At 46.5% G+C, this 22888-nt stretch overlaps 1 protein-coding gene across 1 annotated transcript in view; it reads right to left on the reverse strand.

Moving 5' to 3' along the window:
• IL12RB2 (interleukin 12 receptor subunit beta 2) overlaps positions 1 to 14646 on the reverse strand; it is a 75750-nt gene extending 61104 nt beyond the window's left edge. The window contains exons 1-6 of the mRNA XM_008054428.1: positions 14571 to 14646; positions 12445 to 12732; positions 4700 to 4814; positions 3359 to 3537; positions 2179 to 2321; positions 801 to 951 (exon numbers count right to left, since the gene is read on the reverse strand). Coding sequence (XP_008052619.1) covers positions 801 to 951; positions 2179 to 2321; positions 3359 to 3537; positions 4700 to 4814; positions 12445 to 12732; positions 14571 to 14646 — 952 coding nt within the window. The remainder of the gene's footprint in view (positions 1 to 800; positions 952 to 2178; positions 2322 to 3358; positions 3538 to 4699; positions 4815 to 12444; positions 12733 to 14570) is intronic.
• Between the last annotated feature and the right edge of the window lie 8242 nt (positions 14647 to 22888).

Here is a 22888-nt window from a genome sequence, read left to right on the forward strand (position 1 = left end):
GCCACCGAGCCCGGCCACCAAGTACTTTTAAAAACTAATATTCAGATGGCTATTTCTTGTGTCTCCAAGACTTGCTAATGTAGGCATAAGGATATATAAGCATTTTGACTTCCAAAAAGCATTTGCTTGTTCTTCAATATAATTGCTTTCCCAATAATTGCCAAAAATGAAAAGTTCATGAGACTGAAAAAATATATTTGATATTCTTTTCATAGGCAGTCTACGGGCAGTCAGGTGGTTCTTATCTGAGCAGTGATATCAAGGGCTTGAATAAGTGCAGTGCTGTGATATCTGGAAGAGAGAGAATTGCTGGATGTAAATTTTATCTTTAAATATATGTCTCCAGAGTGTACTTTCTTTCAAGCTTTTAGTATGGTGTATAGAGCCATTTTAATTTTCATAGGATCAAAAAGATTAAATGTATTAAGCTTTAATTATAAAGACACAAGATTAGTTACTGGTTGCGTCTTTAGGGAATAAGAGAGTTTCTGAGAGAGGAAGAGAAAGAGGGAAGAGTTACAACCAAAATCACTGAGACAAAAACGTGTCACCCACAGGACCGGCGGCAAACAGGAGTAGAGCTTAACTGATGTTCAACATTTCCTGGCGAGGTAGACCTATCTCCTGAACCGTTTCAGTACCTAAGCTGATGGCACGATTAGCTTGTTAATACAGCCACAGTTTGACGTTCAGCGCCAGCACTTTCGAGATTCCTTTCCCAGGAAACCAGGCCCCGTCTTCTCTTCTTCCCTCCCTCCCGCCTTCCATGCCTTCCCCATATTTACACACAGGTCACGCACCTTCTTCCGGTGTTTGTTTCCTCAGTGAACCACTCCAGTCACTCCAGCTTCCCCTATGGAGATGCAGCTTCGAGGAGATCTGAAATTCATATTCTGTAAACGGTTTCAGGCCCAGCAGATCATACCTTCCTTTAGCATGTGTGACATTAACCTTGAATCAGATAAGATCTGTTAGGGTGTCTATGAATACGAAATTATTAATGTAAAGAATTTTAACATAGTAATAAAAAAGAGAAAAAGCAGACCATATGACCCTTTTTATTTTTCGGATCTACCATTCAATGAGAAAAAATATCAATGGCTGGGCTACTGAGTACACTGAGTATATTAATCTGAAATAACAGCTTCTCTTTTAAAAAAAAATCACAATAAAACCAAATCTCCTGGGACTGAGAACCCACCTACAGAGGTTCCCAGAGTTGAAAATATGGCCAAAGTTGAAACTGGCCAAAGTTGAAAATATGATTTTCAAAAAGCCTTGGAGAAGTTTCTACACTAGAGATTCTTTTTCATTCGGTTACAAGTAGAAGGTGATGAATGTCTTAGCACAGACATAGGACTGGCCTTCAAAAGAAAACTTTAGTCATACAACTCTTGAGTATCGGCTATGTGTGAAACATCCTTTGTTATTATAAGCCATTGCATTTTACAAAACTCCTGGAAGGAATCATACTTCTATACCTTTTATTGTAAGAACTGTAATGTCGAATATTATATAAAATTTCAGGTCTTTTCTTTGGAATATTTCGTTTTAAATAAATATTTCTCTTTTCAATATGTTCAAAAATGCTAAAAAGTCATAATGAGACAGAGCATAGAATAACAAGGAGAAGTGAATCTTTTACTAGAAATAAACTGTAGAAAATTGAAATTGGCTTATAAAAGTTCATGCTTTAAAAACTTTCATCATTATTCAAGATATTCCTTTTTTTTTTTGAGTCAAGGTCTCGTTCAGTTGCCCAGGCTGGAGTGCAATGGCACAATCATAGCTGACTGCCTCCTGGGCTCAGGCAATCTCTCTGCCTCAGCCTCCTGAGTGGCTGGGACCACAGGCACGCACCACCATGCCCAGATTTTTTTTTTTTTTTTTTTTTGTAGAGATGAGGTTTTGCTCTGCTGTTTGAGCTGGTCTTGAGTTCCTGGGCTCAAGCAATACTCTCACCTCGGCCTCCCAAAGTGCTGGGAGTACAGGCATGAGCCACTGTGCCCAGTCAAGATATTTCTGAATAAATGTCATAACTTTTGGACAGCTCTCAAGTGTGTACTTTTGGGCTAGATATCCTTAAACTCCATACTTTGCTGGTATGAAAAGACAGAGGTCTGCAGCGATACTAAAAACCCCTTCGTGTATTTTCTCCTTCACTCTACAGCCCCTTACCATATTCCAGGACCCGCTATTACTGGGCCGATAACGGAGTTGATTAAGCAGCACCAGGTCCTCGTCTCTCCAGTGAAGGGTACATCTGCTCACGGAAGCATTTTGAAACTCGATTCTAATGTCCCACGGAGGAAGAGGCCTCACTATTAACCAGGACAAACACAAAAGTAGGGTTCAGGATCTGTGATTGGAAATTGCCTTATGCACTGACATGAAGCTATTCAGAAGTGAACAAAACTCAGATGCACAACCACCAAATTTGGTAAAATGTATGAGAGAAATCCCTGACTGGAAGAGAGAAAAGTGATGTTGGATTAACTTCTAAATCATTAAAATAATTCACCTAAATGCAATCTAATTTTGACCAAATAAATACTACCAACATTAGCGTTAAGTGTTGATTTCACTTAATCCAATTATAAACAACAACAACAACAAAATAAAACCAATGTGCCCAATCCAAGGGTTGCAAGGACGGAGAAGCCAGAGGTGGCCAGCGACGATTGTCTCAGGAGAAACGTTGGTAGGAAAATTCACAGCCAGGTTCCAGAGGAACAGAGGAGGAGCAGAGCAGGGAGGAGGGTGGCCTAGAGGCGAGTGGCTGGCGAAGGGGTAGAGGTGGATGAGGAGGGATGTGGAGGGAACGTGGGGGTGACAACGGCTGAGCCTGGCCCTGATTCAACGGGGCCGCATTTGCTCAGAAATGTGCTGGGACTGGCTGGCTCCAGCTCCAGGCTGAGGAGGTAAGTGCTATTTGTGATCCCAGACGCTGTATTGATCACTTGTACCAGCCCTGCAGGCCCCCACGCAGCCCATCTCAGGATGGGGCAAAAGGACGCCTCCTCCAGGCAGGGCCTCCAGGGAGAGGATGCCTCCTCCAGGCAGGGCCTCTGCTGAGCTTCTCCAATGGCCTCACAGAACCCTCCCCTCAGTTGGATAGTGCCACCAACTGCTGGTACTTTCATGGGACTCGTTTCTCTAACAGGGAGCCATCTCTCCGTAGCCCGAGGTTCACCTGCCCTTCTCTTTGCATCGGAGTTACTCCTATCTTTTGCCTGTGCCTGGTGGCCGCTTCCCTTCAACCTCTTTCAAAACAACCATACAAAAAAGAGCTGAATGATTTTACAGCTGCTTATCACGTGCCCATGAGTGACACCTACGGAAGTGAAATGAAATGTACCTATGTCCAAGAATGTGAATGTGGATGGAAAGGAAGAAGCGTTTCCAAGACTGTTGACGGCGGTAACCTTGGCTGTGAGGTTGGATTCCGGTGACTCAGGAGTGAGGCTGTTTCCAAGGTCCAAATGGTCACAATCTTCGCATTCCTTCTGCCAAGTTAAATTGTTCGGCCCACTTAGCCTGTAAACAAACACAACTGTATTTAGCAAGGTAGTGTACATGCTGTTTTCTCCATTCAGTACAAAAGAACAAAATGTTCAAACATTTAACACTCTAAACAGTTTTTAAAAGTCTATATTTTTTAAATCAGGGGATACCCCCACAGGAATATTCGTGTTCTGTGGCCATAAATAGAACAGTACCCCCCCTCCACCGCCACGCATCCCACCCTAGTAGAACTGAGATTTTTTTTTTTAACATCCATATAGACAGGTAGGTGATTGTGCATGCACTGCTGGAGTTCCCCAGGCCCTGGCTGTCACCTCAGTTCCTCAGGCTGTTGCAAACACCATCCAAAGGATCCTGGCCGCCTCGCATCCTTGGCACAAGCAACCCTTCCCAGCACAGCCGTGGCCAGATTAGAATCCTCCCCCCACATCCCCCAATCCCTCCATCTCCTACACTTTAGGCATGGTGCAAATCGGCCAGATCCTTCACGGGAATGTGAAATTCACCCAAGTAACAGAATCTCCCAGATCCCCTGTTTCTGTGAACTCTCAGGTCAGCAAAGGGCACTATAAAGAGAAACTCCTCCAAGTTAATGGAAAACTACTAGGAGGAAGAGTCTACCTATGTGTCATGACACCAAGAGTCTGCAGCTGCAGAGGAGGGAAGGGATACTGTGCTGTCGGTCTGATCCTACTAGGCAGGCAGGAACGCCCAAAACTTGGGCCTACAATACTCGAAGAGGCCTCAGAGTCTCACTCTGTCGCCCAGGCTGGAGTGCAGCCACCGTAGCCTCGATCTGCTGGGCTCTGGCGATCCTTCCACCTCAGCCTTCCAAGTCGCTGGAACCACAGGCGTGCGCCACCATGCCCGGCTAATATTTTGATGTAGTGTAGAGACACGGCCTAGCCAAGTTGCCCAGACTGGTTCTTGAACCCCTGGGCTCAAGAAATCCTCTCGCCTCTGCCTCCCAAAGTGCTGGGATGACAGGCATGAACCACCACACCCGGCAGAACCAATTTTAACTGATGAACATTAGAATTTTTTTTCTAAGTAGTTAATTGTCTAGTGGTATCAGTTGTTTCTTCACTCTGGTAAAAATAAAATGGTTAGATGTTTCTAAATATCTAAGAGAAGATCTATAAAGCAGCTGCAAAAAATATAGCCTCTCACTCACTGTAAAGTGTACTTAGTGCATAGGTGGCTGTCTCGTCCTCTGTCCCAGGTGCAGGTCACAGTCCTTTGTTCTCCCTTCTGTACGCAAGATAAGTTTCGAGGCGGTTCTGGAGCAACTTAAAAAACAAGAAAAGCAAAACTTTGTATCTGAAACATCACAGAAGTAACATTTCAATCACATTGTTATTATCTGCCAGTAACATGACAATATCTCCCCCACATCCTCCAAGCCCAGATAAACTGGAAGCTATCTTCGATTCTGTCAAGCTCAAGTTTGCCTCCAAGGCATGAATTTCTTCTAAAAACAGTAATGACACCGGTGAATATGGATCAACTGCTTACTATACACCCAGCCCGATGCTAAGTGTTTTATATGCAGCTTTTCTCAGTTGGACATCACGGTGCCCCCTGATGTGGATACCGTTATCATCCTCATTTTATGGAAGAAGGAACTAAGACTTAGAGAGTTGAAATATCTTGCCTGAGTTTATAAAATTATAAGGTGGCAGAATCCTGTCTCCTGCCCAGGTGCAGTTGACACAAGTCCAAGGCTCTCAATCCATGTTCTACCATTTCCCCCAATAGGTGAGCATCCAGTGCAAGCTGCATTATTCCTGGTGATAACAGGTTAACTTTCTTTCTTTCTTTCTTTCTTTCTTTCTTTCTTTCTTTCTTTCTTTCTTTCTTTCTTTCTTGCTCTTTCCTTCCTTCCCTCCCTCCCTCCCTCCTTCCTTCCTCTCTCTCTTTCTTTCTTCCTTTTTTCTGTCAGGGTCTCACTCTGTCACCCAGCTGGAGTACAGAGGCACTATCATAGCTCACTGAAGACTCAACCTCCTGGGCTCAGGGGATCCTTCTCCTCAGTCTCCCAAGTAGCAGAGACTACAAGAGCATGCCACCCTGTATAGCTAATTGCTTTGATTCTTTGTAGAGACAAGGTCTCACTACGTTGCCTAGGCTGGTCTCCAACTCCTGGCCTTACATGTTCCTCCTGCTTTGGCCTTCCAAAGTGCTGGGATTATAGGCATGAGCCACCACACAGTCATAGAGGTGTATTTTTTTTTTTAAGTTGGAGTCTCACTCTGTCACCCTGGTTGGAGTGCAGTGGCATGTTCATGGCCACTGCAGCATCGACCTGCTGGGCTTAGGTGATCCTTCCTCCTCAGCCTTCCAAGTAGCTGGAACTATAGGCACACATCACCACGTCTGGCTAATTTTTGTGATTTACTGTAGAGACGAGGTCTCACCAAGTTGCCCAGGCTGGTCTCGAACCCCCGGCCTCAGGCAATCCTCTCACCTTGGCCTTCCAAAGTGCTGGGATTACAGGCTGAGTCACCGCGCCCAGACAGGTGTGTATTTTTAAACGAAGAATTTTTAAAGTTAAAGACAGGGCCTAAATCAGGAATTTCTCAGTTTTAATGGAGGTAAGAGAAATACTGTTATTGTTGATCATCCCATTCTACCCTAATACTGATACCCATTTGTAAAAAGATGCTTCCTTTAGGTGAGATAAAACAAATACACCACAGAAGCCCTAGATATTGTCTGCACTGAAAAAAGCTGTAATTGATGCAATTAAGCTTCTTTCATGTACTCAGCACCGTTCCACAGACACAGGCACGGGACTGTCTACCATATAACCTCAGAGTTTCAGCTGAATCTACAAAGTGGGTACAACAATATCTAGCTCATGTAATTTTAAGAGCATGATAAACTCTTCCTTTCATAGTCTCTTCCTTGAATATATATCTATACATATATCTGTTCATATATACACTTAGATATGTTCATATATGTATACATACAATGTGTACATATGTATATACACACATAACTCATGACTAAGTTATATACGAGGGGGACCCCCCCCCAAGAAACAGAATTATCTTTTTGGGAGTGGGCCTCTTTTAGTATCCTTGGAATTTGTTCCTCTGGATAAAATGGCCAAACAAAGTTTTTCTCTGGAAGCTTTGAGAAGATAGCATCACAATTTGCAGAAGAAACATCCCGAGTTGTGGCAAACAGGTGACTGGTTTTACAACCATGACATGCACCTGCCCACACTGCCTGAGTGTTCGGCAGTTTTTGACCAAAAACAGCATGATCCCTGTGCCTCACCCTCCCTGTTCGCTGGGTCTCGCCCTGAGTGACTTTTTGTTATTTCCCCAGATGAAAAAAGTCCTCAAAGGGAAACACTTTGCCAGTATAGAAGAGGCAAAATAAAACAAAACCCTGCAGGAGTGCTAAAAGGCATCAAAATTGACAAGTTCAAAAATGATTTTGAGCAGTGGAAAAAGCATCTCGATGGGTGTATTGCATCAAACGGAGAGTACTTTGAAGGTGACTGAAGCTTAAACATGTAAGAATAAACATACAATTTCTTATAAATAAATTCCACTTTTGGGGTCTCCCTCCTAGAATACTATTCACTTTCCACTCTGTGCACAACATTTTATCTTGGAATTAGTAGTTGTCTTGCTCGTCAACTTTTTTTGCTTCCTTGTTAATAAAATTCCAAACTCTCCAGCCAGTCATCTGAATCACTGTTCAACACATCTGGATGCTGGGACTCCTGTCAGTTTCACCAGTCTGAGGCCCTCTCTCTAGGTGTGAATGTTCCAGTAAGTCTGGGCCTCCATGCCTGGCACCAGCTGTTGCTCCAGGCCTGCCCCCTCGGTGCCCTGGAAACTCCTGCTCTTTTTTTTAGCTTTTAATTTTAAAGATGTGGGATACAATTCAGGGTTAGGTAGACAGATGTTCATGATGCAAGTATCCCTGCTGATGAGGTGCGCAGCCCCCTTCCCCAGGCAGACTCCCACTACTGCCGATCCCGCTTCCCCGCCCCCCTCCCAACAGTTTCCCGCTACTGCCAATCCCTTTCTTATAGTATTCCGATAATTGTTCAAGATCCGCTTCTGAGTGAGAACATGTGATACTCAGCTCTTTGTTTCTGTGAGAGATCACTCCGTATTATAGACTCTAAATCCATCCAGGTCGCTGTGAAGTTCATGATTTTGGTCTTCTTTATGGTTGCATAGTATTCTATTGTGTATACGTACCACATTTTTTTTTAGCAGTCCTCTTTCAATGCGCAGCATGGTTGGTTCCATGTTCTTGCTCCTGTGAAGTGCTCCTTTTTCCTGCATGAATCTTCTCTTTGTCCCCACTGTTTTGGTTCTTTCCTCTCCTTCTCAGCTTCCTTTCTTTACCACAGGGTCTTGATATGTCATCCAGGCTGAACTCTTGGGCTCAAGCGATTCTCCTGCCGTGGCCTCTCAAATAGCTGGCCTCTCAGGCAGCTGCCACCATGCCCAACTTGTTCCCACCCTGCTGGAGTTTCGCAAAGGTATACTTAGTGAATCTATTTTCATTCTTCCTTCTGCATCCTCAGAGAGTTCACACACTCAGGGGATTCTTGCCCTTTGGTTTGAGAAGCATTCTTAAATTACTTTTCTGATAATTCCCTCCCCTCTGTTTTTTTCTTTCGAAAAGTCCCTATTTTCCATGGGCTGGACCTTCTTTTAATTTCATACATTCTGTTCAAAACTCTTGACCTCTTTGCTCTACTCCTAGGGGGAAACATCCTCAGTTTCTGTTTCTGCCCTCCTCTGGCGTGTTTAATTTCTGGTGATCATTTTTTTTTTAATCGGGGGCCTGTTTTCTCTTTTCCGGCTGCTTCCTTGGGTCCCATCCTGGTTTTACTTTGTACACACATTTTCTTCAGTTCTCCGAGGGCGTCAAGTCAGCTCTTGTGTTTCAACCCTTCTCCTGGAACACACGCCAACCCCTCACGTTGCTCGTGTGCTTCGTTCTTTGTTTGGGGGTCTGCCCTTCGCGCTAGGCCTTGTCCTCAGACCCTGTGTTTTTCCTCACATTCCAGTAGGGGGCGCTCACTCCTCCATCCGGGCTCTGCGCCCGTGCCGGCGGCGGCGTTTGCTGACGCTGGGCGGCGCTCCCGGGTGACCCGGCGCGGCGTGGGGGCAACGCCCGCTGTCGGCCTGTTCAGACGCCTCGTTTGGGCCTTGTCGGGTTTCGCAGGAGGGACCTTCCTGCCTGCCTGGAGCCGGGTCTGGGCCGAAGCGCCAGGGGCGTGGGCGTCCTCCGGCCCCTCTGCTGGTCATGTGCTGCTGTCGCCTCGGCGGAGCACTGTCCCCTCTCCCAGACCCTTGGACGCCCAGCCTCCGGCGATGGCGGGCGGTGGCCCCGTGGCTGGCTCCCCGGGCTGGCGGGGTTCGAGGCTTCCCCCCCGCCTCTGCCTGCGCTCCACGGTGCCCTCGCGCCCGGGAGCCCGAGTGCGTCGCGTCTGGGTCTCTGGTGGAGGGCTTCTGCCTTCAGTCAGCTTGCCACTCGCCTTCCCTCTGGCTTCCCAGGCACCCCCTTTCTCCTCGAGGGTCTGTGCCACGTGAGCACCTTCTTTCCTGCCTTTCAGCTTCCTTTCAAGGGCGATGGAGGTGAATGTAAGTGTTCAATCTACCATCTTTACTCCAAACCCCCTAAGGTCTTCTGAGGAGCAAAGGAGACATAAAATGACCGACACTTTTACACAAGGAAAGAGCTTGTTGGACCCCCGCCTGTATTCCTTCAAGGCCGCCAGAAACTCTCCTTTGAAAGACCACAGCTTTCGCCCACAAATCAGCTTTCCCAATGTGAAGTTTATTTCTGGCTGGGCCATGAAATCAAGGTGTTCTTCAGCTCAGGACCTGGTTGTGGCAGAAACTCTGTCCCGGGAGAAACCGGGCATAATTCCCCTCAATATAAATGTACGGCAGCTGATGCCAAGGAAAGAACACATATTAAAGCCTCAGAAAATTAAATAACTTACTATATAAGACATTATTATGAGTATTATGGTTGTTATTGTTGTTAAAAGCCCTGCTTATTATAGGAAATTAAAAAGTCCTTAAAAAGTCACTTTCAAAAATACCAACAACCTGAGCATAGATCAAAAATGGCCAGACAAAAATCTACTGTCTTTCACTCATTGCTTGATTTTCTGACTGCTCACGGGTCAAGCCTAGGGGAATAAGCTGGTGCCCTGGTACTGGCGCTCAGCTTCTGCACCATGTGGGTGAGCTCTGGGCACCAGAGTGGCCCAGGCATGAGAAGCGTTGGGAAGGAAAGGCTGCTGCCTTTTCCCAGCTCTGAAAAACCAGCCAGTTTCACGGCAGAGCCTCTCAGGATGTGCAATGGGAAAAAGCAGACAGGCTCTTATTCCCCCACCAGATGGGACTGCGCTGACTACACAGGACGAAACTCAAATTCATGGCACCTTTTCTTGGAATGACTGGTCATACTCGAAAAAGGTGTTGCCTTCAGGCGGTCCTTCACCTCAAACGCGCTCAACTTGCTCAAAGAGCTACCACTCGACTGTGTGGCTACCACCGGAGCACGTTGCGTGAGCAACATTCTGGCAGTAAGCACCACCCAGCTCAGCTAAGCCGTGGCAGCCATGCTTCACCATCCCTCTCACTCTTTCAGTGCTGCAAGTTGCACAAAGGCTGGACAGAAAAGTAAAAAGTGAAAAGAGGCCGCAGCCTTCTAATATAGGAGAGCACAGATATAAAATGCAAGCACAGATATAAAATGCAAATTGCTTTCTGTAGGTCGATGAAAGGAAGAATATGCCAGTAGCACTGGGGGCGCCTGGAGCTGGGGTCGCAGGGCTAGAATGTCTCGTGCAAATATATGACACTGGTCTGGTGAGATGGCGAACTGCCTGCATAAAATATCCAGGGCTTCTGAAGGCAAAGGCTAACGATGTTTTTGATGAAAGATTTAATTTTCTCTACAGCCAGTGTCTGTACTTCCTGTAAGGGGTCCAACAGCCACCCAGCATGGGTCATACGAGACAACAAGAACACACTGGACAGAACTGCAACCCCCGTGAACATTGCCTGAATGCCTTTGGTGTGCCCTGTAGGGAACTAAGCACTCAACCATCTTATGGGGTACGTGTGATCTTTATAACACGGGTGGAGAGACCGAGGCTCAGAGGATTTAAACTGTCTAGGGCACACTGCTCGTGGCAGGGTTGAGATTCACAGCACCCCCCCCATGCTACCACACAACAAGCTGTCAAATCTGAAAGTATATACCCTAGGTGGTGGGAACAGGACACCCTAAGCTGGAAGGGGATGACAGGACCTAGTTAACGCCTCCTCCCACTGGTGCTCGGCGTGACCACTTGCTTGGTCTCCTGCTTATGGTGCTGGTGGCCCTCCAAGAAAAACACCTTGTAGGTCGCAGAGAAGAAGTTACTATCTTTCCTGGAAATGGTCTCACTGAGCTCTCTGCCACTGCCTTTATGACAGAGACCCACGTCCTTGCAGCTTGGCCAGCCAGCCTGCCACGGCATTTCTTCCCGGTCTCCCCATGCCTCTTGACTGCCACCCCAGACCTTCCCTGGAACCACTGAGGCACGGTATGCTGTGGGATCCCTCAGGGACCATGCAGGCTCACTGGCTTTGTGCTGTTGATTCACCCTGCGTGCGGCAGTTTATACCCCAGGTGTGCTGCCGGTTCACCTGTGCATGGTGGCTCTGCACACTGCAGATGCCAACCCTGCCACCTTTGTTCTTAGTCCCCAGCAGTGGCCTCGAGGACCTAGCAGTGCAGGCCAGCGGTGTGGGGGACGCAGTGCCCTACTGGGTGGACTTGGGCCAGTGGGAGGCAGTTAGAGTCTCCTTTCCTTGCCCTGCCATGGGAGTCTCACATGCTCTTTCTGGGAATGCTCCTAAGTGAACAAGCAACCAGTTGCAATTTCTGTTGGAGCTGTGGCTAGCTCAGTAAAGTCACCACCTTGTATTCACTTTTGCCACTTTCTCTTGCCTCCCTCTGTGAAGTGTGAGCATGTCAGTTTTGCTGCAGGCAGTTTTCTAGAGAACCCAGGAAAAGATCAGAAGCATAGTCAGTGTATTCTTTTAACCTCTGCTAAGTAGTCTGGGGTAAATGTGGATGGAAGAATGACTTTTTTAGGTGTTTAGGGATGGGGGAAGGTGCTGCTCAGTCTTGTGTAAGTCGTCTTGGGATACATACTTTGAAAAAGACATCTTGGCCAGGCGCGGTACCTCGTGCCTATAATCCCAGCACTTTGGGAGACTAAGATGGGAGGCCTGCTTGAGTCCAGAAGTTTGAGATCAGCCTGGGCAACATAGTGAGACCTCGTCTCTTCAACAAGTTAAAAAATTAGCCAGGCGTAGTATGCATGTCTGTAGTCCAAGCTACTTAGGAGGCTGAGGTGGAAGGACCGCCTGAGCCCAGGAGGTTGAGGCTGTGATGAACCATGATCATGCCACTGTACTCCAGCCTGGGCAACAGAGTGAGACCCCACACACACACACTCCAAAAAAAGAAAAGAAAAGAAAAAAACATTTCTTCTTTTTAGAAGGTTGTAGCTTTGAAAAAGTTCTCGTAAGTCAAAAAGGCATGAAGACCCAGATGCAGAGATCCATTTCCCTGCCATTGGAGTCCAAGGACAGCAAGGAAATGGTTGTAGTGTGTGTGTGTGTGTGTGTGTGTGTGTGTGTGTGTGTGTGTGTGTGTGTGTCAGAGAGAGAGAGAGAGACTCTAGGTAAAACCCAAGTTCTATTAAGTTCTGGACTTCTCACACTGAGATGCCCATGTGGCTGTCAATATAAATACCGTATGTGGTGGGAAAAGAAAGCATGAACCCGCACTGGGGCTTCTGCCCACCACATGATACAAGCCCCAAGATCGCTAGTTCCTGCACATTCAGAATGGAATGCTCACCACCAACTGCGATTTCTGCTCCACATACTGGAATCTCTCCGCTGTTGGGGCAGTCCACTTTGCAGATGAACAGGGTTGTACCGAGAGGAAGACCGGTGACTTGAGAATGGAGGGAAGGACCGTGGTGAGAATCGATTTTTCTGTTGAACTTGTAGAGGTTTAACTTGTTGAAACTGGAATAGTGCGAGCAGCCATGTTTGGGCTTCAAAGAGCAGGAAATGTTGATGGCGGATCCAAATGGAACAACGCGGGAAGGCTGCACAGTCACATGTCCCCTCTTGCACACATCTGCAGTAAGACACGGAGGCCACACTCAGTGGGCGGTAATCACCATTTGGATATGGAGGGCGTGGGGGAGTCCCCAAAGCAGGGGAAGATCAGGCCCCCCCACCAGGGTCATGGAAACCCAAATGACCGGCCTGCTCTGGCTACGGCCGGGCGGCACAGTGAGAGCCGGAGGCAAGCATGCTGGGCTCCACCTCATCTAAATGAAAGCACGCGTCCTGCTCATCACGGTCACGCTACAACCAGAACTTGAACTTGGAAAGCAGCGAGGACGCGGGGTGGGAAGGATGTGCAGGGACACAGTTCCAGGAAGAAACCAGCCTCCCTTCTGCGCAAATTATTCAGCAGACTACTGAAGAGGACCGCCCAGAATAAACCACACTTGTTCCCTTCACCATTTATAATTCATCATGCTCACTTCAATACGTACCAAGAAAAAAGAAAAGACCGTCTTAAAAGAATATTGCAAATTTTAGGGGCATTCTGAGGAACAACTCCTTGTCTTGCTGTACTGCTGGTGTAAAGTATGTGTCATCTGCAATGTTATTATTATTATTTGTGTGTGTGTGAGTTAGAGTCTCACTCTGTTGCCCAGGCCGGAGTGCAGTGGCAGGCTCCCAGCCACCCCAGCGTCAACCTGCTGGGCTCTGGCAATCCTTGCGCCTCAGTCTTCCAAGTAGCCGAAACTACAGGTGCACACTACCATGCCCGGCTCTTTTTTATTTTATTGTAGAGATGAGGTCTCGCCAAGTTGCCCGGGCTCGAACCTGTAGGCTCAGGCAATCTACACGCCTCGGCCTCCCAAAGTGCCGGGATGACAGGCTGAGACACTGAGCCTGGCATGCAATGCTATTTTAAAACAAAGAAAAAATATTAAAAGGCTTCAGGTGTGTTTGGCTGAAGGATGGAAATTCGGTCTTATCCTGCCATGTTTTAGTATCCCTTTAAGATGCAAAACCCTGAGCTGGATAAACCATTACCTGATGTGGCAAATAAGAAATTATGAGACTGTATTCCTCCTTTTATAAGAGTTCTCTGTATTTTTTACCATATGCCAAATGTCACAAGAAACTATTGTGGAAGAGAGGCCATTTGCTGCTCTCCAGATGGCTTCATATTAATAAATACCACACCTATGCAGAAATGTACACTTGGTGCTCAGCGGTTGTTGACAGAAGAATCTCGGAAATACAGATTCACTCTGAATTCTCAGACATGTTGGAAACCTCCACTGAGCATCTTTGCTGGGTAATTGTAAGATTTCTTGGATTGACAATCACAAACAGGAACTGGTCTAAAAAAACGTTATTTAAATCAGATAATGGAAATACTGAAAACTCATCTGAAATAGAAAGTTATTTTTATCTCCAAAACTAAAATGAATTATCTCTCCTTCTGTCTTATCTTACTTCTATGTTTATGCTCTGCTTCTTTGATCCTAATGGGCCAGAAAGCCAAAAACACGTACTCAATAAAAAAGAAAAAAAAGTCAGCTGTTTTTTTGCTTTTTTTTTTTTTAGCATAGCTAAATTCACCTATGAATACCCCTCTGTTAAAATGTGCTGAAATGTAACACAATGTATTTGTGATGCATAGCTGGGTTTCTTAGGTCACTTTCTTAAGAGGAAATGAAATGGTTGGACCCTTATATTAGTCATTAGTATAATTTAATAAACACATAATAGATACAGATATGGAGCCAGACTTATCCACTGAAATGACAGAAGAGTGACTATACAAGACCAACTACCAGCACATTTACCACAAATGCATAGCTAATCCTTAATTGAGAATTTAAACCACCAGTCCTTCCACAGAGTAGCATACAGAAAACATCTTACCTATTTCTGCTTTAATCAACAGCCACATGATTATAAAAATAAGTGCCAATGGGCATCTTTTAACGGTATGTGCCATGAACTCTGGAATACAGCTCGGTACTTGTCCTTGTAAAAGAAGACAAATTCATTCATGTTAAAAGCATTCAGAAAATGTTAGAACCAAAAACCTCCAGAAGAGCTTGAAAGTGGCACTTAATTTTCCCCCCACATTGTTAAGATTTTGTTTGTTATTTAAAAAAAATAAAGCACACCTTGAAAACTAGTAAATTGAAAATTTTAGCCACTTTCTACACACCCCCCCTCACCCAGTGAAGTTTCCTGGGGTCAGCAAAGGGTTGGAGAAAGAAATTGGGTGTCCCAGTCCATCTGGGCTGCTGTATCAAAATATCAGAGACTAGGTGGCCTATAAACAACAGAAATGTATTTCTCACAGCTCTGGAAGCTGGGAAGTCCAAGACTGGGGTGCAGGCAGATGTGGTATCCCGTGAGGGCCTGCTTCCCAGTTCACAGATGATGACTTCTTGCCGTGTCTTCATGGGGAAGGGGCAAGGCATCCGTCCCATTCTGCCCTCACAGCCTAATCTCCTTCCAAGGCCTCACCTCCTGCGAGTTCAGATTTAGCACGAGTTTGGAGGAGGGATCATGCATATTCAGACCATAACGATGGGCTTCTTTTTAGGGTCCTTAGAACTGGGCTTAAATACTTTGAGTTACTTAACCTGTCTGAGCCTTAGTTGCACACAAAACTTTTTTTCTTCCAAACAAGGCTACATCACTATATCATAGAGAGTAGTCTGACTTAATAGAGTTTTTGTTCTAGTCATGTGCTCCTGGAAATCAGTCCATTTAAAAATGGCTCATCATCCTTCTGGAACGTAGTAAAAGATTGGTCTCTTTGGCAGTAAGATGAGAATTCCAAGGGTTTTTTCAGTTTTCTGTAGAAGATCAATCTTACTTGTTTATTAATGACTTAATTATTTTACGGATTGATTTTATCTTGAATTGTTCAGAAAATATAAGCTGACGATGTCTGCTCTGTTTCAAATTTAAACCTAAGGAATGGCTTTCTGAGTCATTAGCAAATTCTCTAAGTTCTATGAAAGGTGGGCCCAAAATGTGTAAAGTAGGCTGGGAATTTCAGTGCTGCAAGGCCATTGGCACGGAACCAATGCAAAGCAAACGTTGCCCTCTTATCCCTGGGATATCTGGAAATGTGCCAGAAGGTGTTGAAGAGCTTCAGAAAATTGCACTCAGTCATTCAGTACGATGGCTCCCTTTCACGGCGAGGCACAGCACGAGGCCCCGGAGACTCAGCAGTCCTGTTCTGGTGTGCTCTAGCAAAGGGCCCCTTTGACTCCTAGCCCCAGCCTCATCACTGTGGGGAGCCCTAAAGGATATTAGCATCTCATTGGTCTTTCTTTTTTATTTGATTATTATTGTTTTTTATTTTAAAGATGTGGGATACAGTTCAGGGTTAGGTATACAAACATTCATTATGCACTTACCCTTGTTGATGAGGTGTGCCCCCCACCCCTGGCGGATCCCCACTACTGCCAATCCTTTTCTTATAGTATTATGATAATTGTTCAAGCTCCGCTCATAAGTGAGAACACATCTCATTAGTCTTTGCCGCTGCTGTTTCTCCTCCTCTTGACTTTTACCTCTTGGAGGACCTTGGCACACTCAAGGTATGACCTTTTCTCTATCTCTGCTTTCTCCCTTGGGTGCCTCATCTGGTCGTAGGGCTCTAGACATGTCTGCAAGCAAGAGATCCTCAGGTGTAGATCTGCAATGCAGACATCTCCCTGAGCGACCATCTCGTATGTCTCTCTCCTGGGCATCACCCCCACCCGGAAGTCTAACGAACTTCTCAGTGTTGACACATTCAGTGAATTCTTGGCCCTCCCTTCTCCAAACTGAGCCATCCTCCAACCTTTTCCGACTCAGTGAATGGCATTCTGACCCCTGCATTGCTGGAAACCCTAGATGTCACCCTTGATTCTACGCTCTTTCTCGTCCCCTACAGTTAACCCATCACTGGTCCTGTCAACTGTACTTCCTCCAAAATGGGTCACAGAACAAACCACTTCCCTCCATTTCTACTGTCCTCACCCTAGTCCAGACCCAGCACTGTCATCTCTCCCCCCATCAAGAGCAACCCCTCAACAAGTCTTTCCAATCCATCCCTACCCTGTCTTTTTCACAAAGCTAACTCCTTTTACAAATGTGAAACAGGTCCCATTCCCCACTGCACACCACCACCACTTAAACCCTCCAGCAGGTCTCCATTGTTGTTGGAAAAAACCCCAAAGTCCCGACCACCCACGGTCTTCCAGACCCTGCAGGGCCTCACTCCTCCCCTGGCCACACTCATTTACAGGACTTCTGTGCCTGGCTCCTTCTGTTCCATCCACCCCAACCTTCAGACTGTTCTTTGACAACACCCCCCATTTGTTGCCGGGGAATCTTACACTTGCCATGTGAGAATCCTCTTTCCCTACTCCTCGGTGTGGCTGATGTACTGGCGTCTTTCAGATTTGGGCTTGTGTCACTTCCCCGAGAGCCACTCCCTGACCCCCTATCCCTCTCCCTCCCAGGCCTCCCCGGCCACCTCCCCCCTCCCTCCCAGGCCTGCTGACCACCTACGCTTCTCTCTCCCAGGCCTCTCTGACCACCTCCCAGGCCGGCTGACCACCTCCTGTACCCTCCCAGTCCTCCTTGACCACCTACTCCCCCCGTCCCGGGCCTGCTGACCACCTCCCCCTTCCCTCCCAGGACTCCCTGGCCACCTCCAGCCATCTCTCCCAGGCTTCCCTCACCACCTACCCTCTCCCTCCCAGGCCTCCCTGCCACCTATTCCTTCCTTCCCAGGCCTCCCTACAAAGCAGTCTTCCCCAGTTCATTTCTACTCATCATCTTAGTTATTGTCTTGAGGGCACAATCTGTAACTACTTTATTTTTTTGTACTGATTACTTGTTTGTCATCTGTCCTCTATGCAGGAACATAAGCCTCCATGAGAGCAGAGACATTGAACCTTGCTCACGGCTATACACCAGCACTACACACCGGGAAAGAGTCAGTACTCAACAAGCTTCTACCAGTAGAAAGAAGGGAGGGAGGGAAGGGAATATGATATGAGCTTCAGGAAACTCCCTGTAAACATCCCTGTGGTAGGCAGAATAACGGTCCTCCGAAGATGTCTATGCCCTTGTTCCCAGAACGGTGAATATGTTTCCTTACAGGGCAAAGGGACTCTGGCAATGTGATTAAAGTTAAGGACCCTGGGATGGGACGATGACCCTGGATATACCCAGCAGGCCTTATCTAATCACACGATTCCTTAAACGTGTAAAAACAAGGTGGAAGAGTTGGTTTGAGAGGTATGGCGTGCGAATGACTCACCCTGCCGCTGCTGGCTTTGACGTGGAGGAAGGGGCCGTGAGCCAATGAGTATGACAGCCTCTGCAAGCGGGGAATGGGTCTCGGTTATAGGTGACGTAAAATATACGTCTCGTGGGTCTTGGTTATAATGTTCGAGAAGCACAGGCCCAAGCCAGACCTGCAGGTCTCCTCCTCTCTAAACCAAGAAATCCAAGGTGGTGGCATGCGATGGCCTCTGAGAGCTGGGTCTTGTCTTATCGTCAGCCATGCCCACCCGCGCCCCCAGTGCCGTGCTGTCCAGGATACTGAGTTGCTTGTAACCCCATACACTCATGTGGATGTATGTGTGTATGTCTTCTGTGCTCTTCTCGTCACTTCACCACTGTTAGACTGGCCGAGTCACGTCCATCCATCCAAGCTCAGCACGGCACCTTTCCTACCTTTTCCCTAACTATGTCTCGAGCAGCTGCTAAGTGGCAGGAGCTTGGGACACCATGGAGAACAGGACAGACGGGGCTGTGGCTCTCATGGAACCAACATTCCGGGGTGGGGAGGCAGAAAACGAAGAAATAGGTAACAGACCAATACGTTCAGAAAAGATAAAAGAAGACCCAGAAGAGGAGAGAAAAATTGGGGCGGAGAGAAGCTGGTCAACAGGAGCATTTCCAGGAGGCGAGGCTGGCGCCGAGTGAAGATTCCAGAACTTCTGACCAAGAACATGGTGAGTGTATAGCCTGGAGGCAGAGGAACAGCTCGTTGGGGCTGAGGCACAGAAGCAAGGTCAGGGTGGCTGGGGAGGATGGCAGGGAGTGACACTGAGAGGAAGGCCAGAGCCGGGTCTGCCGTGGACTTGCTCGCCAAGAAAGGGAGCCGAGACTTTGCTCTCAAATTTACAGAAAACACTGGGGGTTAATTGGGAGTTTTTCTTGTTTATTGAATTGTTTTCATCTGGGGTGTTACGAGATATGAGTTACATCACACACACACACACACACACACACACACACACACACACACACACACACACACACTCACATACACTCTAACCAAAATGGAAGTGCAGACCAGGGAGGATGCCATTGCAGAGACCCCGGTGGGATGATGGTGGCCGCTCCTTTGTGGCAGCAACAGAGACGGAGGGTGTCGGCTCACAGGGATCCTTCCTGACATCTGCAGGTCAGACCAAGTCCTCCTTCCGGGACCCTCAAGCACCGCGACCCCTCCCTGTCTCAGGACCTGCCGTAATCTATTTCAGTATCTGCTTGTCTCCTCCATCACCTGCAAGCGCCTCTGAGCAGAGGCCACCATCTGTGGCACACAGGACGCATGTGCTGTCCGAGCGAGACCTAAGTGGTTTTCCTGTGTCCGTCTCTCTTACTTCCAGTTTGTTTAATGTAACTGCATTGAAGCTATGTACATTAAACGTTATTCTGCTGCCTTGGGGCTGGAATAATTGAGTTTTGTTATATGAGTGCAGGGTTAAATAAAAGGCGCTATTTCAGCATAGAGACTATTGAGTTAAAGGCACCTGAAAACAGCAGGCACAAGAAGATCACTTTGACCTTTGTGCTGTTTCCTTCTTCACTTTCTTTTTTGAGTTGAGGTCTCACTCTGTCGCCCAGACTGGAGTGCAGAGGCACCATCACGGTTACCACAACCTCAACATCCTGGACTCAGGTGATCCTCCTGCCTCAGCTTCCTGAATAGTGGGACTACAGGCACATGCCACCATGGCTGGTTAATTTTTTTATTTTTTGTAGAGACGAGGTCTTGCTCTGTTGCCCAGGCTGGTCTCAAACTCCTGGGCTCAAGCAATCCTCTCACCTTGACCTTCCAAAGTGCTGGGATTACAGGCTGAGCCACCAAGCCCGGCCGGGGCTGTTTCTTAAAAGCAGAAGATGAGATTTTCTTGTGACAGATACTCTCCTCATACTAGAAGGAAAGGCAACAACCTTGTCTGCAAGGACAAGAAGCAGACCCAAGAGTGCTCTGTACAGGTCTCGTTAGGGTAACTCCTCTTCTAAACCTCAGCACGTAATTTAGTTTTGTGTTCTCAGTTTACTGTTCTTTGTCTAATCCAGTGTATGAGTAACTAACTCTAACTACTTATTCGGGTTTTCCCTTCTTTTTGAGGGTTCCCATTTCACTCAATACTTGTTAAGCAAATATGTACGATTTTCTCTTGCTAATCTATGTCCATGTAATTCTCAGACCCAGCCGGGCCCCTATGAGGGTGGAGGGGTGTTTCTATACCCCGCCCCCCAGTAGCTATATCTTAGCTGCTGTGTTAAAGTTAGGAATATGGTGGCATAGAGAAAAATATGGATTAAATTATAAAATAGTTGAATGGGCTGGGTTTGGTGCCTCAGCCTGTCATCCCCGCACTTTGGGAGGCCGAGGCAAGTGGATTGCCTGAGCCCGTGGGTTCAAGACCAACCCAGGCAACTTGGCAAGACCTCGACTTTACAATAAATACAAAATTAACCAGGCATGGTAGCGTGCGCCTGTAGTTCTGGCTACATGGAAGGCTAAGGTGGAAGGATTGCCAGAGCCTGGCAGGTTGATGGTGGGGGGTCTGTGAGTGTGCCACTGCTCTCCAGCCTGGGCAACAGAATGAGACACTGACTCAAAAAAAAGAAAAAGAAAAAGAAAAGAAAAGAAAAAGAAAAAATAGCTGAATGAATAGACACATAGGAATTAAATAGATTTCATCTTTCTAACAAAAGATATCTACAGTACTTCTTTATAGGAATGTTCAACACGCATTGCAATTTATGAAGATATAGCATTTTGCTCCAAAGAGCAAAATATTCAAATGGTAATTCTAAGAATTATTTAAATGGATATATGAGAAATATGTATTAACATATTTATATTCCATAGATTAGGTTAAAATATATGTGCATATATAAACATATATTTACATGAAATAGTTAATATAGAAGTTAAGTTTGAGTCTATATGGTAGCACATTGATTCAAACACCAACTTGCTCATTTTCTCTGAATACCAGGTAAAAACAGCTTCTCCATTTATGAGAAGCCCAGAATCCCCAGAGACCTTCAAGTAAATGAGGGCTCTTCCAATAAAATGAAACCTCCTATCAACTGTAAACATCCTTCATACACCCTGCCTAGAGGGTCAATATTAAAACTACAATCCTATCTTGAATCAGAAAATCAAAGAGTGTGCTGTGTCATTGACTCATCACTCTAGTTGTGACAGTTTCCGGAGAGTGAAAACAATGTCTCAGATGGGAGTGGGTGGGTGGGTAGGTGGGAACAAGCCAGAAACACACCAACAATTACCGCAGGCCAGCCTCTGTCCCTATCACTCCAGGGACAAGCACAAACTCGGCAGCCACTTGAACAACTGTACCAGACTAGGAGAAAAGAAACCCTTAAGTTTCCTTTCCCAGGCAATAATCTCCTGCAGGCAAGAACGCGTTCTACTTCCAAATTACTTTTCCTCTGTGACACCATATTCAGGTCAAGGGAAATGGTGGTATTGCGGAGAAGAAAAAGGCTAGTGAACCTCAATTCTACCGGATGCTGAACCATGAGAGCGCCCTGTGCTCATCCCTATGGGAGTATAGTCATACTAGCTGGATAAAGCTATGGGGAAGACCCATAACATGATGTTGTGGACTCAGGTGACGCCTAGCATAGAGTAGGGCTCCCCTGAGGACAGTTTCCATCTCCCCTTCTGATCCCTACATCTACATTTCTTTTCTAAATCACTTATGGTTTTCTATGACTAGAATTGCATGTTTTCTCGGACTAGGTAAACACAAAAATCACATCTTAAGCAATCTTGATTCCTAAGTCTGGCTATCAAAGAAGTTAAAAATTCTTTGATAGCCAGGGGAGGGAGGAATCACCAAGGTTAGCTGGAAACCACTGTGCCCTGCCAGTCTTTCCTCTCCAACAGCTGACATTCCAGTTTGAATGTCAACATTCACCAACAACCAAATGATTATGCTGAATGAGCATCAAGGTGGGGTTTCATTCAAATGCACATGGCTAATTACCAGTTGACTCAGTGAGGCAGGGTACACAATCCTTTCCCTCTGCTGGCAAAGCTACTTACAGCCATGGTTTACTGGCAGCCTATGTATACAAAGACAACCCTTTGGAGGCCATCTATTTCACCTTCCCCATTTTACAGATGGGTAACTGAGACTTAGAAAAGAGTGGAATTGCCCAAGGTCACGTGAACAGCAAAATCCAGATCAGAACCCAGTCCCTTGACGTCTAAGACAACCGTGATTCTAGCATGTGAAACTACTTCTGGTCAGTAGCAGCAGTAGTGGCTTGTTACTAAAAAGAATGCTAATCTTTTTTTGTTTTGTTTTGCTTTTTTTGAGTTGGAGTCTCACTCCATCGCCCAGACTAGAGTGCAGTGGCACGCTCACAGCTACCCCAGTGTTGATACACTGGGTTCCAGAGATCCTTCCACCTCAGCCTTCCAAGTAGTCAGAACTACAGGCACATGCCACCACATCTGGCTAATTTTTGATATATTGTAAAGACGAGGTCTCACCAAGTTGCCCAGGCTGGTCTTAAACCTGCGGCCTCAGGCAATCCACTCACCTTGGCCTCCCAAAGTGCTGGGATGACAGGTTGAGCCACCGAGCCTGGCCTAAGAATGCTAATCTTAATGCTACCGGTAACACTATTGCTACCATTTTAAATCTCGTACTATGTTCCAGACACGATAGTAGGTACCCAGCAGACAAGCTTTATGATGTCCCAAAGTGCCCAATGCTTGAACCTTCAGAAGGGTTGGATCGTCATTTGATGCCCATCTTTTTCTTTTTTCGAGTTGGAGTCTCACTCTGTCACCCAGTCTGGAGTACAGTGGCATGCTCCCGGTCACCGCAGCCTCGACCTGCTGGGCTCCGGTGATCCTTCCGCCTCAGCCTCCAAGTAGCTGG

This window comes from Carlito syrichta, unplaced genomic scaffold (genome assembly GCF_000164805.1).
Source record: "Carlito syrichta isolate Samal-C Ts95f unplaced genomic scaffold, Tarsius_syrichta-2.0.1 Scaffold78750, whole genome shotgun sequence".
Taxonomy (NCBI): domain Eukaryota; kingdom Metazoa; phylum Chordata; class Mammalia; order Primates; family Tarsiidae; genus Carlito; species Carlito syrichta.